The sequence below is a fragment of the Orbicella faveolata genome, unplaced genomic scaffold (genome assembly GCF_042242905.1).
Source record: "Orbicella faveolata isolate gen_17 unplaced genomic scaffold, um_ofav_v1 contig_24, whole genome shotgun sequence".
NCBI lineage: Eukaryota > Metazoa > Cnidaria > Anthozoa > Scleractinia > Merulinidae > Orbicella > Orbicella faveolata.
In genome coordinates this window covers 12,831,532-12,847,500 of record NW_028301552.1, presented here as the reverse complement: position 1 = coordinate 12,847,500, position 15,969 = coordinate 12,831,532, and the positions used below count along the sequence as shown (strand labels likewise).

General features: G+C 37.5%; 3 protein-coding genes across 4 annotated transcripts in view; 1 reads left to right on the top strand and 2 right to left on the bottom strand.

Moving 5' to 3' along the window:
- Positions 1-3,667, top strand: part of LOC110052418 (cysteine-rich PDZ-binding protein-like) — a 7,764-nt gene extending 4,097 nt beyond the window's left edge. The window contains exons 4-7 of one of the 2 annotated variants that reach the window (XM_089291862.1): positions 1,433-1,512; positions 2,245-2,262; positions 2,401-2,513; positions 2,574-3,667. In XM_089291862.1, coding sequence (XP_089147988.1) covers positions 1,433-1,512; positions 2,245-2,262; positions 2,401-2,465 — 163 coding nt within the window. In that variant the 3' untranslated portion in view covers positions 2,466-2,513; positions 2,574-3,667. Of the gene's footprint in view, positions 1-1,432; positions 1,513-2,244; positions 2,263-2,400 lie in introns of both variants that reach the window. The other variant, XM_020758544.2, reaches the window with a different exon arrangement.
- A 153-nt stretch (positions 3,668-3,820) lies between these two features.
- Positions 3,821-6,893, bottom strand: LOC110052417 (QRFP-like peptide receptor). The gene has a single exon (XM_020758543.2). The coding sequence runs from the start codon at positions 5,692-5,694 to the stop codon at positions 4,768-4,770; it is 927 nt and encodes a 308-aa protein (XP_020614202.2). The 5' UTR covers positions 5,695-6,893; the 3' UTR covers positions 3,821-4,767.
- A 1,410-nt stretch (positions 6,894-8,303) lies between these two features.
- On the bottom strand, positions 8,304-15,413 carry LOC110052496 (uncharacterized). Its single transcript, XM_089292609.1, has 4 exons — positions 14,552-15,413; positions 10,882-10,980; positions 10,069-10,574; positions 8,304-9,066 (listed from the first exon to the last, which is right to left on the bottom strand). The coding sequence occupies exons 1-4, from the start codon at positions 15,411-15,413 to the stop codon at positions 8,821-8,823; spliced, it is 1,713 nt and encodes a 570-aa protein (XP_089148735.1). The 3' UTR covers positions 8,304-8,820.
- Between the last annotated feature and the right edge of the window lie 556 nt (positions 15,414-15,969).

The following is a 15,969-nucleotide window of genomic DNA, read 5'->3' as shown; positions in this document are numbered from 1 at the left end:
TTATTGCAATGTAATGATATGTTGTAATTCAGTTTAATTCTTTGCCTAAATTTTTATCGCTTGTTTTTATACTTTGTGTTTTAAGTTTTGGTTCAATTGATTCTTGGTATAAATTTTATTTGCTTAATGGTAGATGTTAGTATACTGCTATGTTTTGGTTGTGTCACTGTAAGTTAAGAATTAAACAGTTGAAACTGAATTTTTTGGACTCATTGTTTTCATAGTTAAGACAGTTATTCTTCTCAGGCCATGAAGAATCTCACTGTTACCTTGAGTCTGGAAAATAAAGAAAGTGGTCTGGAAAAAGTCTGGAAAAAGTCTTTAATTCTGTCCACAAAAAAGTGTACGAACCCTGAATACGGTCGAACATGATCCAACATGATCAAACAAGGTGTCCAAACAGGAAAATGTTTGGTCACCAAACAATGTTGGATCATGTTTGATTGCCAAACGTTTCCTGTCTGGACAGGGCTTAACAACGTGTACAGCTGTTTTGAGAAAGATGGCAAAGGTTGTCCAGTAGCAAGAGTGCATAAGATTGTGTGACAATGTTGAGGGTGTTACAGGTAATGGTGGTTTACGTTTACTTGATTGAAGCTAAAGGTGCTTCAGCATGACAGAAGGAAACAGCACAAACATGTACACATGTTTTCCTCTTGCCGCAACACTGTTAATCTCAATCGAGCAATTATAAACTTTCACCAGCCATGATACGAATCAGCAATGTTGTTTTAGTTTCTCTGCTTTTGTGGGACAACCTTTGTTGAAATAACTGAACACATGTGTCTACCCAGTGTTACAGAGTGTAAGATACACAGTGGAACAAGATCACACAATGCTATATGATGCTAGACACCTTACCCTACCCTACCCTGTTGAACCAGGTGCACTAACCCATTCCCCCCCTATTGAAAATCTCAATGAATTCCCTGTCCTCTGCATGAAACCTTAGACTTGTAGAGGATATTAGTTATTTTGTTATTCAATTTTGATCTATTGAAATGGATGTATTTTTCCATGGCTCTCAAGGTGTAAATTGTACTTTCTAATACAGGGCTTTCAATAGCATTTTCAGCAGGAAGGCAACTGGTTTTCAGAGGCAGGCAATTTTTTTCTTAACTGAACTCCTTTATAAGAAAAAATTGTCTCTTGATGGTCAGACCAGGCAGGCAAATCCTTCCTCACAGTTAGTCGATTTACCTGGTGCTTGACTATTAATGAAACCTCTGCTAATATATATATACATGTACTGAAAATTTTGAGTTACACATACCAACATAGAAAAATAATTTCATACTTTTTTATCGTCCCCTTAATTCACCAGGCTTTTGGGTACAATGAATTCTGTTTTGTTATTAAATTTTATTTCTGGGGAACTAAATAAGGAATGTAATGTAAATTGTCATACTTTTTATATTGCTTATGTTTTTAGGTTTAACCCATATTCTACCTTCAATAAGTGTAAAATCTGCAAGCAGACTGTTCACCAGGCTCACTCGCACTACTGTCAAGGTATGTCAATCAATTTATTTATTGCATACATGTACATGTACAAAGAGCATGGACCAAAATAATTAATTAATTAATTAATTAATTAATAATTTACGATATAGGTCTAAAATGAGAACAAGAGTTGTGAAGAGTTGAGCAAATAGAGTTGGCAGAGAGTTTTCATATGTTATTCCTCTTATTGACCATCATTGGTGTGGGGGGAAATAAGCCGAAAATGTACAAAAGTTGATGTCACCTACCTGCCAACCTGCCAAGTTAAAACTGTTGTTGATTCAACTGAAATTTGAGCAGACTCAATTTAATGATCTTCATTTAAGTGTACATGTATGGGATTATGGCTGTACAGTTGAGTAACTGTTGAAACTAGTTTGAGGTTTTGTCAACTGCTCTTGTTTGATCCTGCTTTAAGGTGGGGATTTTCCTTCTACTGTCAAAAGTGGCAATAGTTCATATCATCAACTGTGTATAGTCAACAAAATGCACACAATAACTAAGTATGAAACCCCTTCATCCTGATAAATGCAATGGAATTACTAAATACAATTATATTTATAACAACTTTATTGCATCTCCTTCCAGTGCATGTGTATATCCCTTCTTAGCTAATGTATTCATTTATTTCTCACATTAATGTTGTATCTAAGCTGTTCTCAATAGTCTATTGATAACATCAGGAAAAATAATTTGTCAAACAACAAAGAGTGTAATTTTTTCCTGTTTTTGCTTCAACAGGCTGTGCATACAAGAAAGGTAAATATTATCTGTTCTATCTTTGCCAGTGTTTCTTCCAAAATTAGACTAGTGTTATCAGATAGAATTAAAAGTATTTTTTACATCTGAGGATGCTTTCCTTTCTCGGTCTTTAACTTGGATATACCTCTCTTCTAGGTATCTGTGCAATGTGTGGAAAACAAGTTTTGGACACGTCAAACTACAGGCAGACTTCAGTTTAATGTTCAACGTGTTGCACAACTCTTTTGTTAATTTTGCTAAATATGTATATTCAGGCCAAGAATAGACACTTGTATATTGACATCGGGGCTTCAAGAACTAAATATCATTTTTAAACTCTAAAATGTACACAATGTATATTTCATTTCACAATAACGCATGGTAACATTTGTATAAACACAGTTATTCAAGAGTTGCAGAGATGCCAAGTACACTCATTTTAGAGAGATTCACAAGGTATACCCTCTTTTGTAGAGTTCTAAATATCGAGTGTCTGAGAGGAGGATATTGTTTAATAATCAGTCAGCAGTACAAGTTACTTGGATTTTGTTACGTACATTTAATTTTGCTTCATGTATGAAAGGCAAGCAATACGCAGCATTTCAATCTGTGTTTATGAAGTACTGCTTTACTCCTCACTAAAGTTTGCTTTTGTTTGAACTGTTTTGGAAATGTATCAAATGAATTTAAAGTAGACAATCTGAGAGACATGAAACTCTCTTACAAGTACAACAAGGAATGTATGGTTTCAGGCCAAGAATAGACACTTGTATATTGACATCAGGGCTTCAAGAACTAAATATCATCAAATACTCGCACTTTGATAATTTTATTATTACATGTACATGTACATTTATATGTGCTTTATTAGGAGGTCTATGGGTCCCAGTAAGGAGAATGTTTCTGTTAACATCCAGGAATAAAGGTTATTTAAATTCCCGATAACAACATTGCCATGGCCGCAGCCAGAAAAAAAACCTGTTGCTGAGGCAGTGTCAAGTTGGCCACAAGTCAGGAAATAAAGATAGACAAGCAAAGTCGGTGAACTTGTGAAATTTTGAGTTTCTCCTTTTCGAAGTTCACTGATATGAGAGGTCTGAAGTTTCTCTCCAACAGTCTACAAAAGGCGTGGATATTACCAGGAATCCTATAATCTCAGCAAGAACCATAATGTAACTGCGTAGTCTTGAAGACGAAGAAGAATAATAGGACGAGAAGCAGGAGGAGATAGCGAAAGAAGAGAACGAGATAGACAAAGTTTATTTTACTTGCACAACACACTTAGCTATGTAACGGCGCGTCCCATAGACGTAGTAAGCAGAGTCTACAGGACGCACCAGCTAGTTTACAGGTGCGCCAAGAAAACAATATAACAAAGTAAAAATGTACATTTGGGCATAAATATCAAACTTTGTTACATACATTTTGAAGTCACTGGTGATCCTTGCAATCTGATTGGCTGTGAGCAGTGTAATTTATTCTCGAATCGCACTATTTTTGTTCTCTAAATCTTTTTCCTGGCCATTGAGAATGGAACACTTAAAACAACCAACCGATCTTATTTCCGCAAGGCTAGAAATTAAATTACAGGAAAGCCAGAGCAATTTATTTACGCATCTCACTTCATTTTGTGCCCTAAATTGCATCTATTTCTGTTTTGCATACAAAACGAGATGTAAAAGCGTTTCAGGCACTGCTTTCAACAATCCGGCTACTGGATCAATAAAATACTGGTACTGACCAAGGCGATTAAAAATGGATTTGAGAAAGTGGCGACTGATCAAAATTGAACTTTATGTTGTGCAATTTTGGTCTGAAATCATACTTGCAATCACGCTGCGCGCTCGTTCAATTTTGAAATCACGCGCGTATGATTTCAGACCAAATTGCACTCCACTCAGTTCAATTACCATTAAAACCGAACTAAGATTATATAACTACTATAAAATATCTAAAAATGTGTAAGAATATTAAAAATGTGTATAAATTGCACGGATAGAAACTATGCATAAGTAAGATACGAAAAGGGAAAAAATTGATAAAATAAGTTCACATATGCCAGCTGATGTCCACATTATTTTAACGTTTTGTAGCGGGCCGGGGATCTGGTTGAGTCCGGGAGGCTGTTCCATAATTTGGATCCAAAGTGTTGCCATGATTTAAGGCCGTACTTAGTGGTGTGTACCTTAGGGAGATTAAGAATGTTATTGTCTCTCAAGTTATAAGACCAATTCCCAAGTTGTATTAAGTCAAGCAAGTAGGTGGGGCTGGGACCGTTGTGCTCAGCTTATGTCGGTTTATTTAGAGTTTTTAGCAAATCCCTGTAGGATGAATATTTGTCCATAAAACAAGGAATAAGAACGAGTTGAAGAGGAACGAAGGAGGAACGAGTAGGAAGAAAATTAGTGCATTTTGTTTCTCATATGTTAGTGTGATATTGTCATTATTGGCAAATTGTAACAACCATAAAAACGTGCTGTGCTATAGATTATACACTGCGTTTTAAATATGAACTCCACAAAACTATAAATGCAAAAGTTGTTTGATAGTGTCCTTTAAAGCTTGCCTTATTTCCCTTATTCTCCAGCAGTAAAGAATCGGGTTTAATGACGAGTTTAAGTAGACTAATGTGATTGTGTATTTCCTAACAAGAAGTACAAATGGAGATATTTTCTTTTGGCTCAGCAAAGCCCACACTATACCGTTGGGTAAGAAACAGACAACAAATGCCAGCTGCAACCACAATACGGTGGAGACTGCTCTTCTGTATCGTGCTATGTTCAGTGGAATTCCGTGGATCGTTCGTTGGCCATGACCTTGCACTTGAGTTTGTTGATTGCGGAGTGTGAGGAAAATCTTTGTGTAAGAGAAGATCGAGGTTGCAAGGCAAAGTAATAGACCTACATGGCCATACCACAGGGTAAGCAAGGAACTCCAAAAGTGCATAGTTGTAGCGATCGTGGACACTATCCAAAAGGAAAGTGCAATATAGAATGTTCGCTTCAAAGTCACAACTTGTCTATATCTCAGCCTCAACAACAGGGCGAGAAGTCTGTCTACGCTTATTGCTGTCAGCGTCAACAAGGACACAGAGACCAGGATGTAACCTATGACGAAATGTACATTTATTGCGAAGCGACAGATATTCCAACTCTCGTTCACCACAGACATCCACTGCAAAACAGCTACTGGCTGTGCAATAACACCAACACAGAGATCAGTTGTTGCCAGAGAACGAAACAGGAGCTTGGTCGGCGGATGAAGGGAAGACTCCTTGTGTAGAGCAACTAGGATCAGAGTATTCCCAAGAAATGCAGTAATTGACATAACTATATTTAACACTAAAACAACCGTCAAATGATACTTTATATCACTGGTCAAATCGACCGAGCATTGCAGTCGGTCCAATGATATCTGCTTCCCATCTTCAGATAAGTTTGTTATCGCCATCTTCAACCTCTTGCTTCAACAGCTTTTTTTAACGCATCAACTTTTCCACCACGATTTCGGCACTCAAAATGACTGCAGCGAATTTGACATTGCGTCCTTAACAATATAATGGCTATTCTTCGTCAGCCCTGGGTGTCCTTATTTCTTTAGAAGTGTCAAATAGGCTATTTCAATTAACAGGTTGTTTGTAAGGCACAAACCTATTCTCATGAAACTGTTTCAATTGTTCAGGGAAACGAGAAAGAAATGAAAAATTAAACTCATGGTTCACGAGGGTGCTAATTCACGTTAGTATGTACCAAACCATTAAAACAGACGAAAATGAAGAGAGGAAGCAATGAATCTGGCGATGTTTACGTAATTACTTTTTTAAAAAACAGGGGTACCGTACCCTCTGTCGGGTGAGCGGAAACATAGCATAATTCATTTTTAGAATGGCCTTAATTGAGAAAATTGTTTCAAACGCCGCGTTTGCTTTTCGGTTTCGGCTCTGTCGGTTCTTTGTGTCTATTCGTGGATCGATCAAGTTGTAAAATCAAACTTTCTTTTTTTTTTTTTTCTACTCTGTTGTCTGGCCTTTCAAATAAAAGCTTTAAAAGCAAATACCTTCTGGCCTTTTATTTGTTTTTTTCTGCAGTTTTGGAAAATGCAATTTACAAGAGAGATTTCGTACATGGACGCCCTTGCATGTTTCTCTTTAGGTAAAAATTTAATAATCCTAGGTCTCAGTTGTATTTTGGTGATTATGGAAAGAAAAACCGGATCCCATGCTGATTCATTATTGGGAAAACTAGCCAGAGCGGAATTCTTAGGAGACGCACCTGTACTAAACTTGTGTGCACTTCGAAATTTAATTCCCTGTCCTCTATGGAAAAATTAAAAATTACAAGTAAACACCCCTCTAAGCCTGAATTTGCTTGTGGCTTTTTTAATTTTGGCTTCCAACTTGTCAAATCCCGGTCCTTATTTTAAGTTATGTTTGAGATAGAGGACGTATTCTCGGTTGTATCGTGAAAAGAGCTACATTTTTTTTCCTGGCATTGACAATCCAATTTATGAAAGATAGGCCATGTATACCGGTATATATCGTGATGGGATCCTTTGATGTCAAATTGAACTCCCTCGACTTCAATCAAACAAATCATTCACGTACATACAGCTTGTTGTATGCAACAAATGAATTTCACCTGTTAACGAAGACCGCTCACAGAAGAATCCCATTAGCAACAACCTCATATTTATCAATTTTAAACGCGAGTGCGCAATTTGCGGCATTATTGTTAGATGTCTTCGAACACTCGGCAATATGAACGACTGCTTCACCATGACGATCCCTCCACACACAAAAACACGCGATACATCTTCGGGAGTGGCGGGATAAAATGGACTTAGCTTTAGTTAGGTAGCGAGGCTAAGAAGGGTTCAAATTCCTTACGCAAGGAAGATTTTTGTTTTGAATGCGAAGATTATATATGCTGCAAACAACCATCAATAGATTTGAGATCCTCCACTTTTCTCGAGGCAGGGTTCCGAGGAATAAATTTTCTTTGATAGTCACACATTTGACAAAATCGAAAAAAGTAGTTGTTGGCATAAGCACATGACGGACAGGCTACAGCCGGGGTAAAAATCTGCTGAGCTTGTGGAAGGCCCTAAAGGGAATGAAGACGAATTAAATGACTAATTTGCTTAAGGGCGAGGTGTGGGAACAAAATTCTTCGACTTTATTGAAAATACAGAATTACGATGCATACAAAATACCGGAAATGGTTGATTTGTTCTGTTCAATAAATCCATAGACTAGATGAAGTGACTGTAAACCTATTTATCATATGATCTGTACGGCCGATCCTTTGACGTAGGAGAAAACAACTGCTTACAGGGTAGTACGTTGGAAGATCGCGTCCGATGAGATCAATGGAGTGTCCGTGGAAGTCTCCATATACGCTCTGGACCAGATTCCAAATGGCTAAAAGAGCTAGTAAACGAATCAATGCTGGCATTCTCTCGAAGCTGACCAATCGTCTGTTTAGCAAGGCTGATCCGCAAGCTTTGGCTAATGCCGTTGCCGAAGCACAAGCTGTGTTATCAAATGAAGTAAAGGTTATTTATCGTCATCCTCATTTGTACGCACACAGAGACAAAGACTTCAACCCAGACTCACATCAGACTTCAACCCAGCAACATCAACAGGGATAATTTTTAGGGAGTTTAAGAAATCCACGACGGCAACGGCAACGGGAACGTTGCTAAACAAAAGATTTCATGAGCAGAACAATGGCTTTGCAGGTGCGTTATAATTCTTAGCACATTTCTTTATCGTCCTCTGCAAAACAACAACGTGAAATGACCAAATTTTACGCTGTCTGGAGAACGTGAACCACGAGGGATAATTTTTAAAATTTATATTTTGAATTTTTTACTGTGTTCCATATTCGGTTTCCAGATGGTTTTGACAAAGAGAAACAAACTAAATGACTTAAGTATTGCGAGATTTGCAGGTGAAATATTAATTTAATTTTTAGTCGACGTTGTTCTTGGCGTCGCCATCGTAGCTTCTTAAACTCCCTAATGGAATAGAAAATCCAGAAGCACGGATGCTCACGATCAAGAAACACAAAACAGGAGAGCAGTATGACAATGGACCGCCGAGGAACAACTCACAGAAACAGAGAGGATCAAAATGCCCCATTCAAAGCTGTTGAAAACCAACCAATCAGAGCAGGGCATCGTGCTTTCTAGGTGACGGCTAGCCCGTCGAGTTAACAAGTTACCACAGTACATCGTGAAACAAACGATGATCCTTTACTATTACTGTACAACTACAACTGCAACCTTTCTACGAAATTTGAAAATGTCACTAGAGAGAAGGTGGTGGGGTACGGTAAGTTGGTACTCGGCCTTATTTCAGCTCTAAAAGTGTCGTTAATTGGAATGCAGTTGAAAACATTTTCTCATTTTGGTTGTCTGCGATTGAAGACTTTACTATAAAAGAAAGTTGTCATCTTTTTCTAGTATATCTTTCAATTAATCTCCCACTAAGTCTGAATTTTTCAAAACCTTGCACCACCGAAACTGTTTACTGTCACTTTAAAAACGTACCTTTCAGTTGTTCTACCTAAGCTGTCAGACATTTTCGTTACTTACACAACGTTTTATTTTACCATGTTTTTCATTTTCTTCGAGTTTCTTGTTATAGTGTACTTTGTACTGCTCAAGCATTGTCTCCATCATGTAAAAAACCATCTTGTTGTAATGAACATGGTCTAGGCATCTATGTGGATACGAATCGGTCAATGGATACACGTCTATGACGTCAAATCCTGCTTTGCACATGGCTGACATGGAGTAGGCGTGGAAGAGGGCAACTCGCTGAAAGGAGAGAACGCAAAAAATATTTTGTCTACGGGTTCTTCCAGATGTAGCAACACTCCGCCTGTCTTCATTTTTTGTTAAGAGAGTATCTATTGTTAACTTCTGGAGCATCTTTAAGAGTTTGAAACAGTCAATCAAATGCGGAATATCTCACATTTTATACAAGAACTACTCGACAGCTCAAGAATTCCTCGATATCCTAAGGCATATATTCCCCCGCCATTATCTCGCTGCAGCAGACAATACAAAGAATTAAAGTTATTGTTTTAAAGCTCTTTGGATGTCGGATGATGTAGTTTGATTATCTGACAAGTTGGACAAGTACGAGAGAGTTCCACAGATTACCAGCAATTATTATAAACACAGTAACCTTCATTTGGTGCCAAAACACGTTCGGATATTTGTCCGTAGCTTACAGTATTCCTTGAGCTTCGTATCTATCTATCTATCTATCTATCTATCTATCTATCTATCTACCTATCTACCTATCTATCTATCTATCTATCTACCTACCTACCTATCTACCTACCTACCTACCTACCTACCTATCTATCTATGTATCTATCTATCTATCTATCTATCTATCTATCTATCTATCTATCTATCTATCTATCTATCTCCGTGATCTCTCGAAAGCTTGTCCCCCTCTTGAAACAGTAAAGTCGCGCCTTTTTCCATGCATATTTCCCCACCAGATGGAGTTTATTTTATATATATATATATATATATATATACCCCGTAATGCCAAATGCCTAACAATCTCAGTGGTTGTAGCTATTACTGTTAATATTTAAAGAAAACTGTCTCTTATTATAATAGTCTTTAGATGACACCGTAGCTTCGTAGCAGATGCTTCCTGTAGTGATGCTGGTTACAAAACGGTAAGGGAAGACGCGTTTTTAATTAAACATTGTACAGCAACTAATTTTAGAACGTTTACGGATTTAATTTATACCCTTGTATTCTTAGAAGCCGGCTGACAAATCAGAGAGTACAAACCTGGGAAGTGTAGAATCGAAAATCGGTTTCCTTTGAGGACGAGGCCTTTTCCTTGCAGATGGCGGTGGATGACTTCCAAATGATTTTAGCATTATACTTTGCGGAAACTCTCTCACCATGTGAGAGTTCTTTAGCCTTCAAAACCAGTATCAAGTCATCTATGAGCCTCTGATAAGCAGTAAAATTGACGCTTTTTGCAAAATGCAGCACCAGGTTTAAAAGCAAGACGCTTTCCTCTTGTTGCATTTCTGGCTTGCGAAGAACGTTGACAACGGTTTCGATGACTTTTTCAGGTCTAAAATCAAGATCTCTTTCCAGTTTAATGTTTAAGCCTTTGTTGTGAGCATGGTAGATCCACATGTAGCTATTGCCACATTTTTTATAAAGTAATTTACATAAGGGACGAGCCTTGACGGATGTGTACAGCCGAAGACCAAGTGAATCACCGTAGATCCAAAGCGTTCCAGACTGCGAGTAATTTTGCGGCACCGACCATTTGTAAGGCTCTGTTTTATATAAATTTAAAAAGAAAGCAAGCTACGGTTAAGTAAACCAAAAGTGCAGTTTATAACAATGTGAAGCTGTAGAACAAACAACGTAAAATGGCCTATTAAATTCTGCGGCTGTCTACGGTGATTTGAAGTACGGTGGCAAGTTCTCCGCATATCTGATAAACTGAATGGCTTCGTGATACTATAAATACGAATATATATATATGTTTTTGGAAATTGACGTTAGCGACGTCACCGTTGTTGCTTTTACAAAATCCTTACTTGTTTTTGATATGCCGCAGCTAAATTAATCATTTCCAACCTTTCAGATATGGTATCCACTGTCTATTTTTCCATTGACCGAATCCATCCCATAAATACTTGCAGGTTTCAGAACAGGAGACAAGGTCCTCAACTTTGTCTGTAGGAGAAACAACAGCGTAAATATATCTCATTGGTAACATTTGACTCTTGAACGGCTTTCATACTAAAACAACACTGTTGAGCCCGTGATCTTATTATTGACAATGTTCCCAATAAATCGTTTTCAAAATTATTGTTTTCTTTTCTAAAGCCCGAGAACATTGTGGTTTTGTTTGTTGTACCACTTTAACAAGGAGCAAGCCTTGAAACTTAAGGACACAACCACCTAGAAGAGAGATAGTAAAGCTGAGAACTGTTAACCACTTGTTACTCAAGTCATAATTTGGCAATAGTAAAACTTTAAATGGGGTGGGAATGGCTACCTTCGGCGATGCATAAGGTATCAATTATTCTTTGCCGTTACATAGAATGTATGGGCACGTTACGTTGGACATAATTGCGAATTTCTCGGCTGTGAATGATTCAATCCACAAAAAATGATAGGTTTAAACCAGTCATATAGGAATATTTTTCAACAAACATCAGCAGAAAAGGCTTAATATTCAAGCTATACGAATTATTTAATTATTTAATTTTATTTATTTTATATATTCTTCATGTAATTATTTATTTATTTATTTATATATCCAATCTGCGCAACCGCACAAACAAGATAAGGACTGTAATTTTTGTGTGTGATTTTGTTTTTATCGATTTGTTGTTTCAGTCTAGGACGAGAGGAAACGGAATAATTACACAAACAAGATATAAAATAAATATAATTAAATAATTAAATAATTCGTATAGCTCGGATATTAGACCTTTCTTCCGATATTTGGTGAAAAGAATGCCTATATAACTGGTATTAAAACAATTCATTTTAGGTCTGGGTCAAACCATTTATAGCCGAGAATTTTGCAATTATTTGCCCATACATTCTCTGTAATGGCGTTCCCATAGATGCTCTGTAAGTTAACAAATATTTTCTTCTAGCTTGAGTATTTTTAAATACTTAAAAGTACTAAATACTTATAAATACTTTGATTACTTCTAGCATAAAAGCTATAGATCTGAAATTTAGCAGACATTATCTCTACATCACTGTCTTGAAAACTGTCTGTTTGTTTTTGGATTGAACTTTTTATAGCTGAGTAATTGCAATAATTATGTGAACGTGCCCGCACATTCGCTGTAATAGCTTTCCCCTACATTCTCTGTAATTTAACAAATATTATTTTCTTGCTTGAGTATTAGAGCTATAGATCTGAAATTTTGCAAACATCATTTCTGTATCATTCACCTTAAAACTATTTGTTTTGTTTTTGGATTAAATACTTTATAGCTGAGTAATTAACAATTTTCAGTGTAATGCGTCTGTATGCATAATTTTTTAAACAGTTATTAATTGCATCATGGCTTCGTGCGACGCCTCCATTAGCTGACTTGGTAGGACACAGGAGTGCAGTACTGGTTTACTGTCTTGGGATCACTGGCTCAAATCTGACCGACACAGAGGATCTTTTCCTTTTTCTCTTTTTTTTTTTTGCTTTTATTCTTGCTGAGGATGAATAATGGTTGCGTATATCGTTTTTTCAAAACTTCGCCACAGTTTTCTTGGAATTCCCTTTTAGGTACAAACGTTTATGATAGACCTATCACCTATAGGTGGTCGGCTGGTTTTAAAAATTTATTCAACTGGGTGGTTGGAGTGACTCCGCTTCTAACTGGCTGCATGTCTTGTCAGGACATTATATTTTCGTTATAACTCAGATTTCTTGTTTGGAGAAGCAACTTGTCAGCAATTAGGATATCGCGCTGGAAAAACACAAATTTCAGCGGGAGGGATTTCCTTGAATGACTTCAGTCGTTAAATAATAGTGATTGGACCGAATGAAGTACAATTCCGGGAGTAATCGCGCCAGTAATTTCAAAATCAGACAAGCCCGAAGGGCGAGGCCGATTGAAATTACGAGTACGGTTATTCCATGAATTGTACGACACGAGGTCCAATTCCTATTGAATCGTATCTAAAACAAATCTCGGAGTTTTAAATGATTTTCAAGTAGCGCTTTTCATAAGTTTTGAAAACTGTAGGAAACATTGCGACGGAAGCCATTAAAAGGCGCTTAATTGACGTGCGAATCACGTGGGTCCAATAACGGGTATCCAATTACAAAAAGTTCAAATTGGATACCTGTAATTGGAAACCCACGTGATGGCGCGCCGATTACGTGACAAATAGGCGCACAGGAAACCAATCGCGGACGAGAATTTTGTTATAGATACCACTAGGTATTGGCGTGTTTAACGAAAGGCGAGGGGCTTTTAGTTTGAAAACACAATAGCCTTTTAATCTAGCAAGTGGAGACAATTGTTTGTGATCTTTTCCACCTTTAATGAATGCCACCTCAAATCCACGAGAATCCAATGCATTTTATTTATAAGCCACATTTAAGTTTCCCACGCATTTTATTTATGATCACACCTCGATTCTAGGCCTGACGTCATCGACGTTATTCTAATCCACCACAAGTTAATGAGAATTCACAGCAAATAAGAGGGTCGTTAGCCCATTCCCGAGTTGCCCTAAGCCTCTCTATCAAACCGAGGCCTGGTGCACAACTATTCAAATGAAAATGAAAGCGAACGAACTCTCATTTTCATATAAAAGGATGGGTACCTAGCTCGCTCAAGGTAAAGGAAATGGCCTATTCCAATCGTTCTATACTACTCATGCAGACTCTAAACCGACTCATGCTTTATTCTTTAGTCTCTGTTGATAACCAATCGGTAAACAACAACAACAACAACAAAAATAACTGAAAGACCTCTATCTCGTTTATGAGTTTAACGTAAGAGAACTCTCAATTAGTGATACTGTTACTATGGTAATCTTTTATATATAAACAATGACCACAATTTGTTCAACAATTGAAGTATATGTGATGAAATTCAAAAGTGTTGCAGACTGCTATCATACACTTTAAACTACATTTAATGACTTTTAAAATCAAGAACCATGGTAATCACACAGGCCAATCACAAAGGACACAGACTATCCATTGAGTTAATAATAAATCATATCATTGTACGGAACATAATGTTAAGGTGCTTTCCAAAAGTTGCCACCATGTTTCAGCATTTGTACTTTGATAAATCATAACTGCCGCTCTTTTTCAGTAGACACTACAGTAATGGCATCAAACAGTTGCTCAGTCAGTTAGTGAAAAAAGTTATAATCATTTATTGACATTGTAAGTTATCATAACAACGATTTAAACTTACGAAAAACACACTTAAATTTATCGCTTAAGGTTTAACTTGCAAAGAGCATGTCAAGACGCAACATCCTGCCAATTTTAAACAAATATATGGGAGCCGATGAAAATCCACCTTAAGTTTTCGAAAACTGAAATTACTCTTAATCGGCCGTAACTTTAGAAAAAAAAAAAAAAAAACTTGGCAGAAGGGTCTTTTAAATATGTTTGATACCATACAATATAGACTGATTGGAAGAACTAGAAACCTTTATGAGCTACTTTAAATTGTAAGTACTCTTTTTCTGAGGTATTCTTGGCCGAAAAAAAATAATCCTCATCCTACACAAAGTCAAACAGAAATCTACTTACCAGAAATAGGGACTCTTAGCTGGGCCTTAGTTACAGTTATTGTTAAGGCAGGTGTTCCATTGTTGAATGGCTGTTTCACCAGATATTCGTCTAACAGACCCAGAACTCCATCTCTATGGTGGTTCCCCTGAGCGTCGCCCATGATGAACCAGTCACGAGGCGGGTCTTTGAAGCCGTCACAAAGACTATAATCAAGGTAAATCATCAACTGATAGACACCAGGCTCCGTGATGAGAAATAGAGCTTCGTAAGTTCCATTATTGTGATCGAAAACAGTGGCCGCAATGCTTGTTGGCCCACGTAAGTAAACCCTCCATGTGTCTCCACCAATCAACTTCGTACGATTGTCTGAAGTTTTTGACTGGATTAAAATCTTGCTGAACTCTCCCGCTGGCCTGATATCTTGGAATATAATGTAACTTGTTGTAGCGTTGCTTCTATTGCTTTTGCCCCAGTGATCCTTTACTAATCCCCAGGCCATATTGTCAGCGCACGGCTTAATAATGTTCTTCCAGTCTAAGCGTGCACGGCGCTGACGAAGCCACTCTTGTTGGAAATCTTGCAATCTACGCGAAATTACCGACCTTTCTGTTTGACGACGGTTTTCATCCACACTGTTACGAGAATTGTCTTGTCCCTTTATTGAGTTGTTTAATTTATTGATTCCGCTACTAAATGGATGTCCAGGAACTTCCCTTGGAGAAACAACTCCAAAAAGAGGTGGGTAGTTGTTCATAATGTCCGTGAAATACAGCAAGCAGAGGAGAAGTACTACAACAAGGCAAATGGGAAAACAGAAGAGCCGTGCCATACCGGGCACTGGTTTATTGTGTTTCTTGGGGAGCTGAGAACTTGATGACATCGTCTTCATTAACTAGATCGCTGTGAAAATGGCAGAAAAGGAGAGAACCTGATTACAATTATAACTTAGGTTTAAGATTCTGTTGAAAGGAATACGCCTGTAGTTCAGTTTTGCATTCTACCCTCAGTTATTGTCTAAGGAAATCAGGCCAATTTCCCAGCCAAATGGAGCCAAAATAAACTAGTGAGACAATCGCAGATAGTGCAGAGCGCAATTGATAGCTCTGGTACAGTAGTCCCATAAATACTCACCCCTGCTCGGTTCACTTCCGGTTTGTGTCTACCTTGGTAGTCTGCTACGGCTTTTCCCCTTTGCAGTGTGTATGTTTCAAGGTTGTGTTTTCATTCAAGGTCCAAAAATTACGCACAAATTAATTACTACTGGTGTTTTACGTTGATTTTCGTTCATTTTAAATTCAATAATACGCTGAAGCAGCAAACGTGACAATTTAGGTCTTCACACCAACTTTGTAACTTGATACTTTTGTTTTCCTCGCAAAGCCATGTAATATGAAACCCCTGTTTTCTCCAAAACATACGGAAGATGTCCTTGTTTT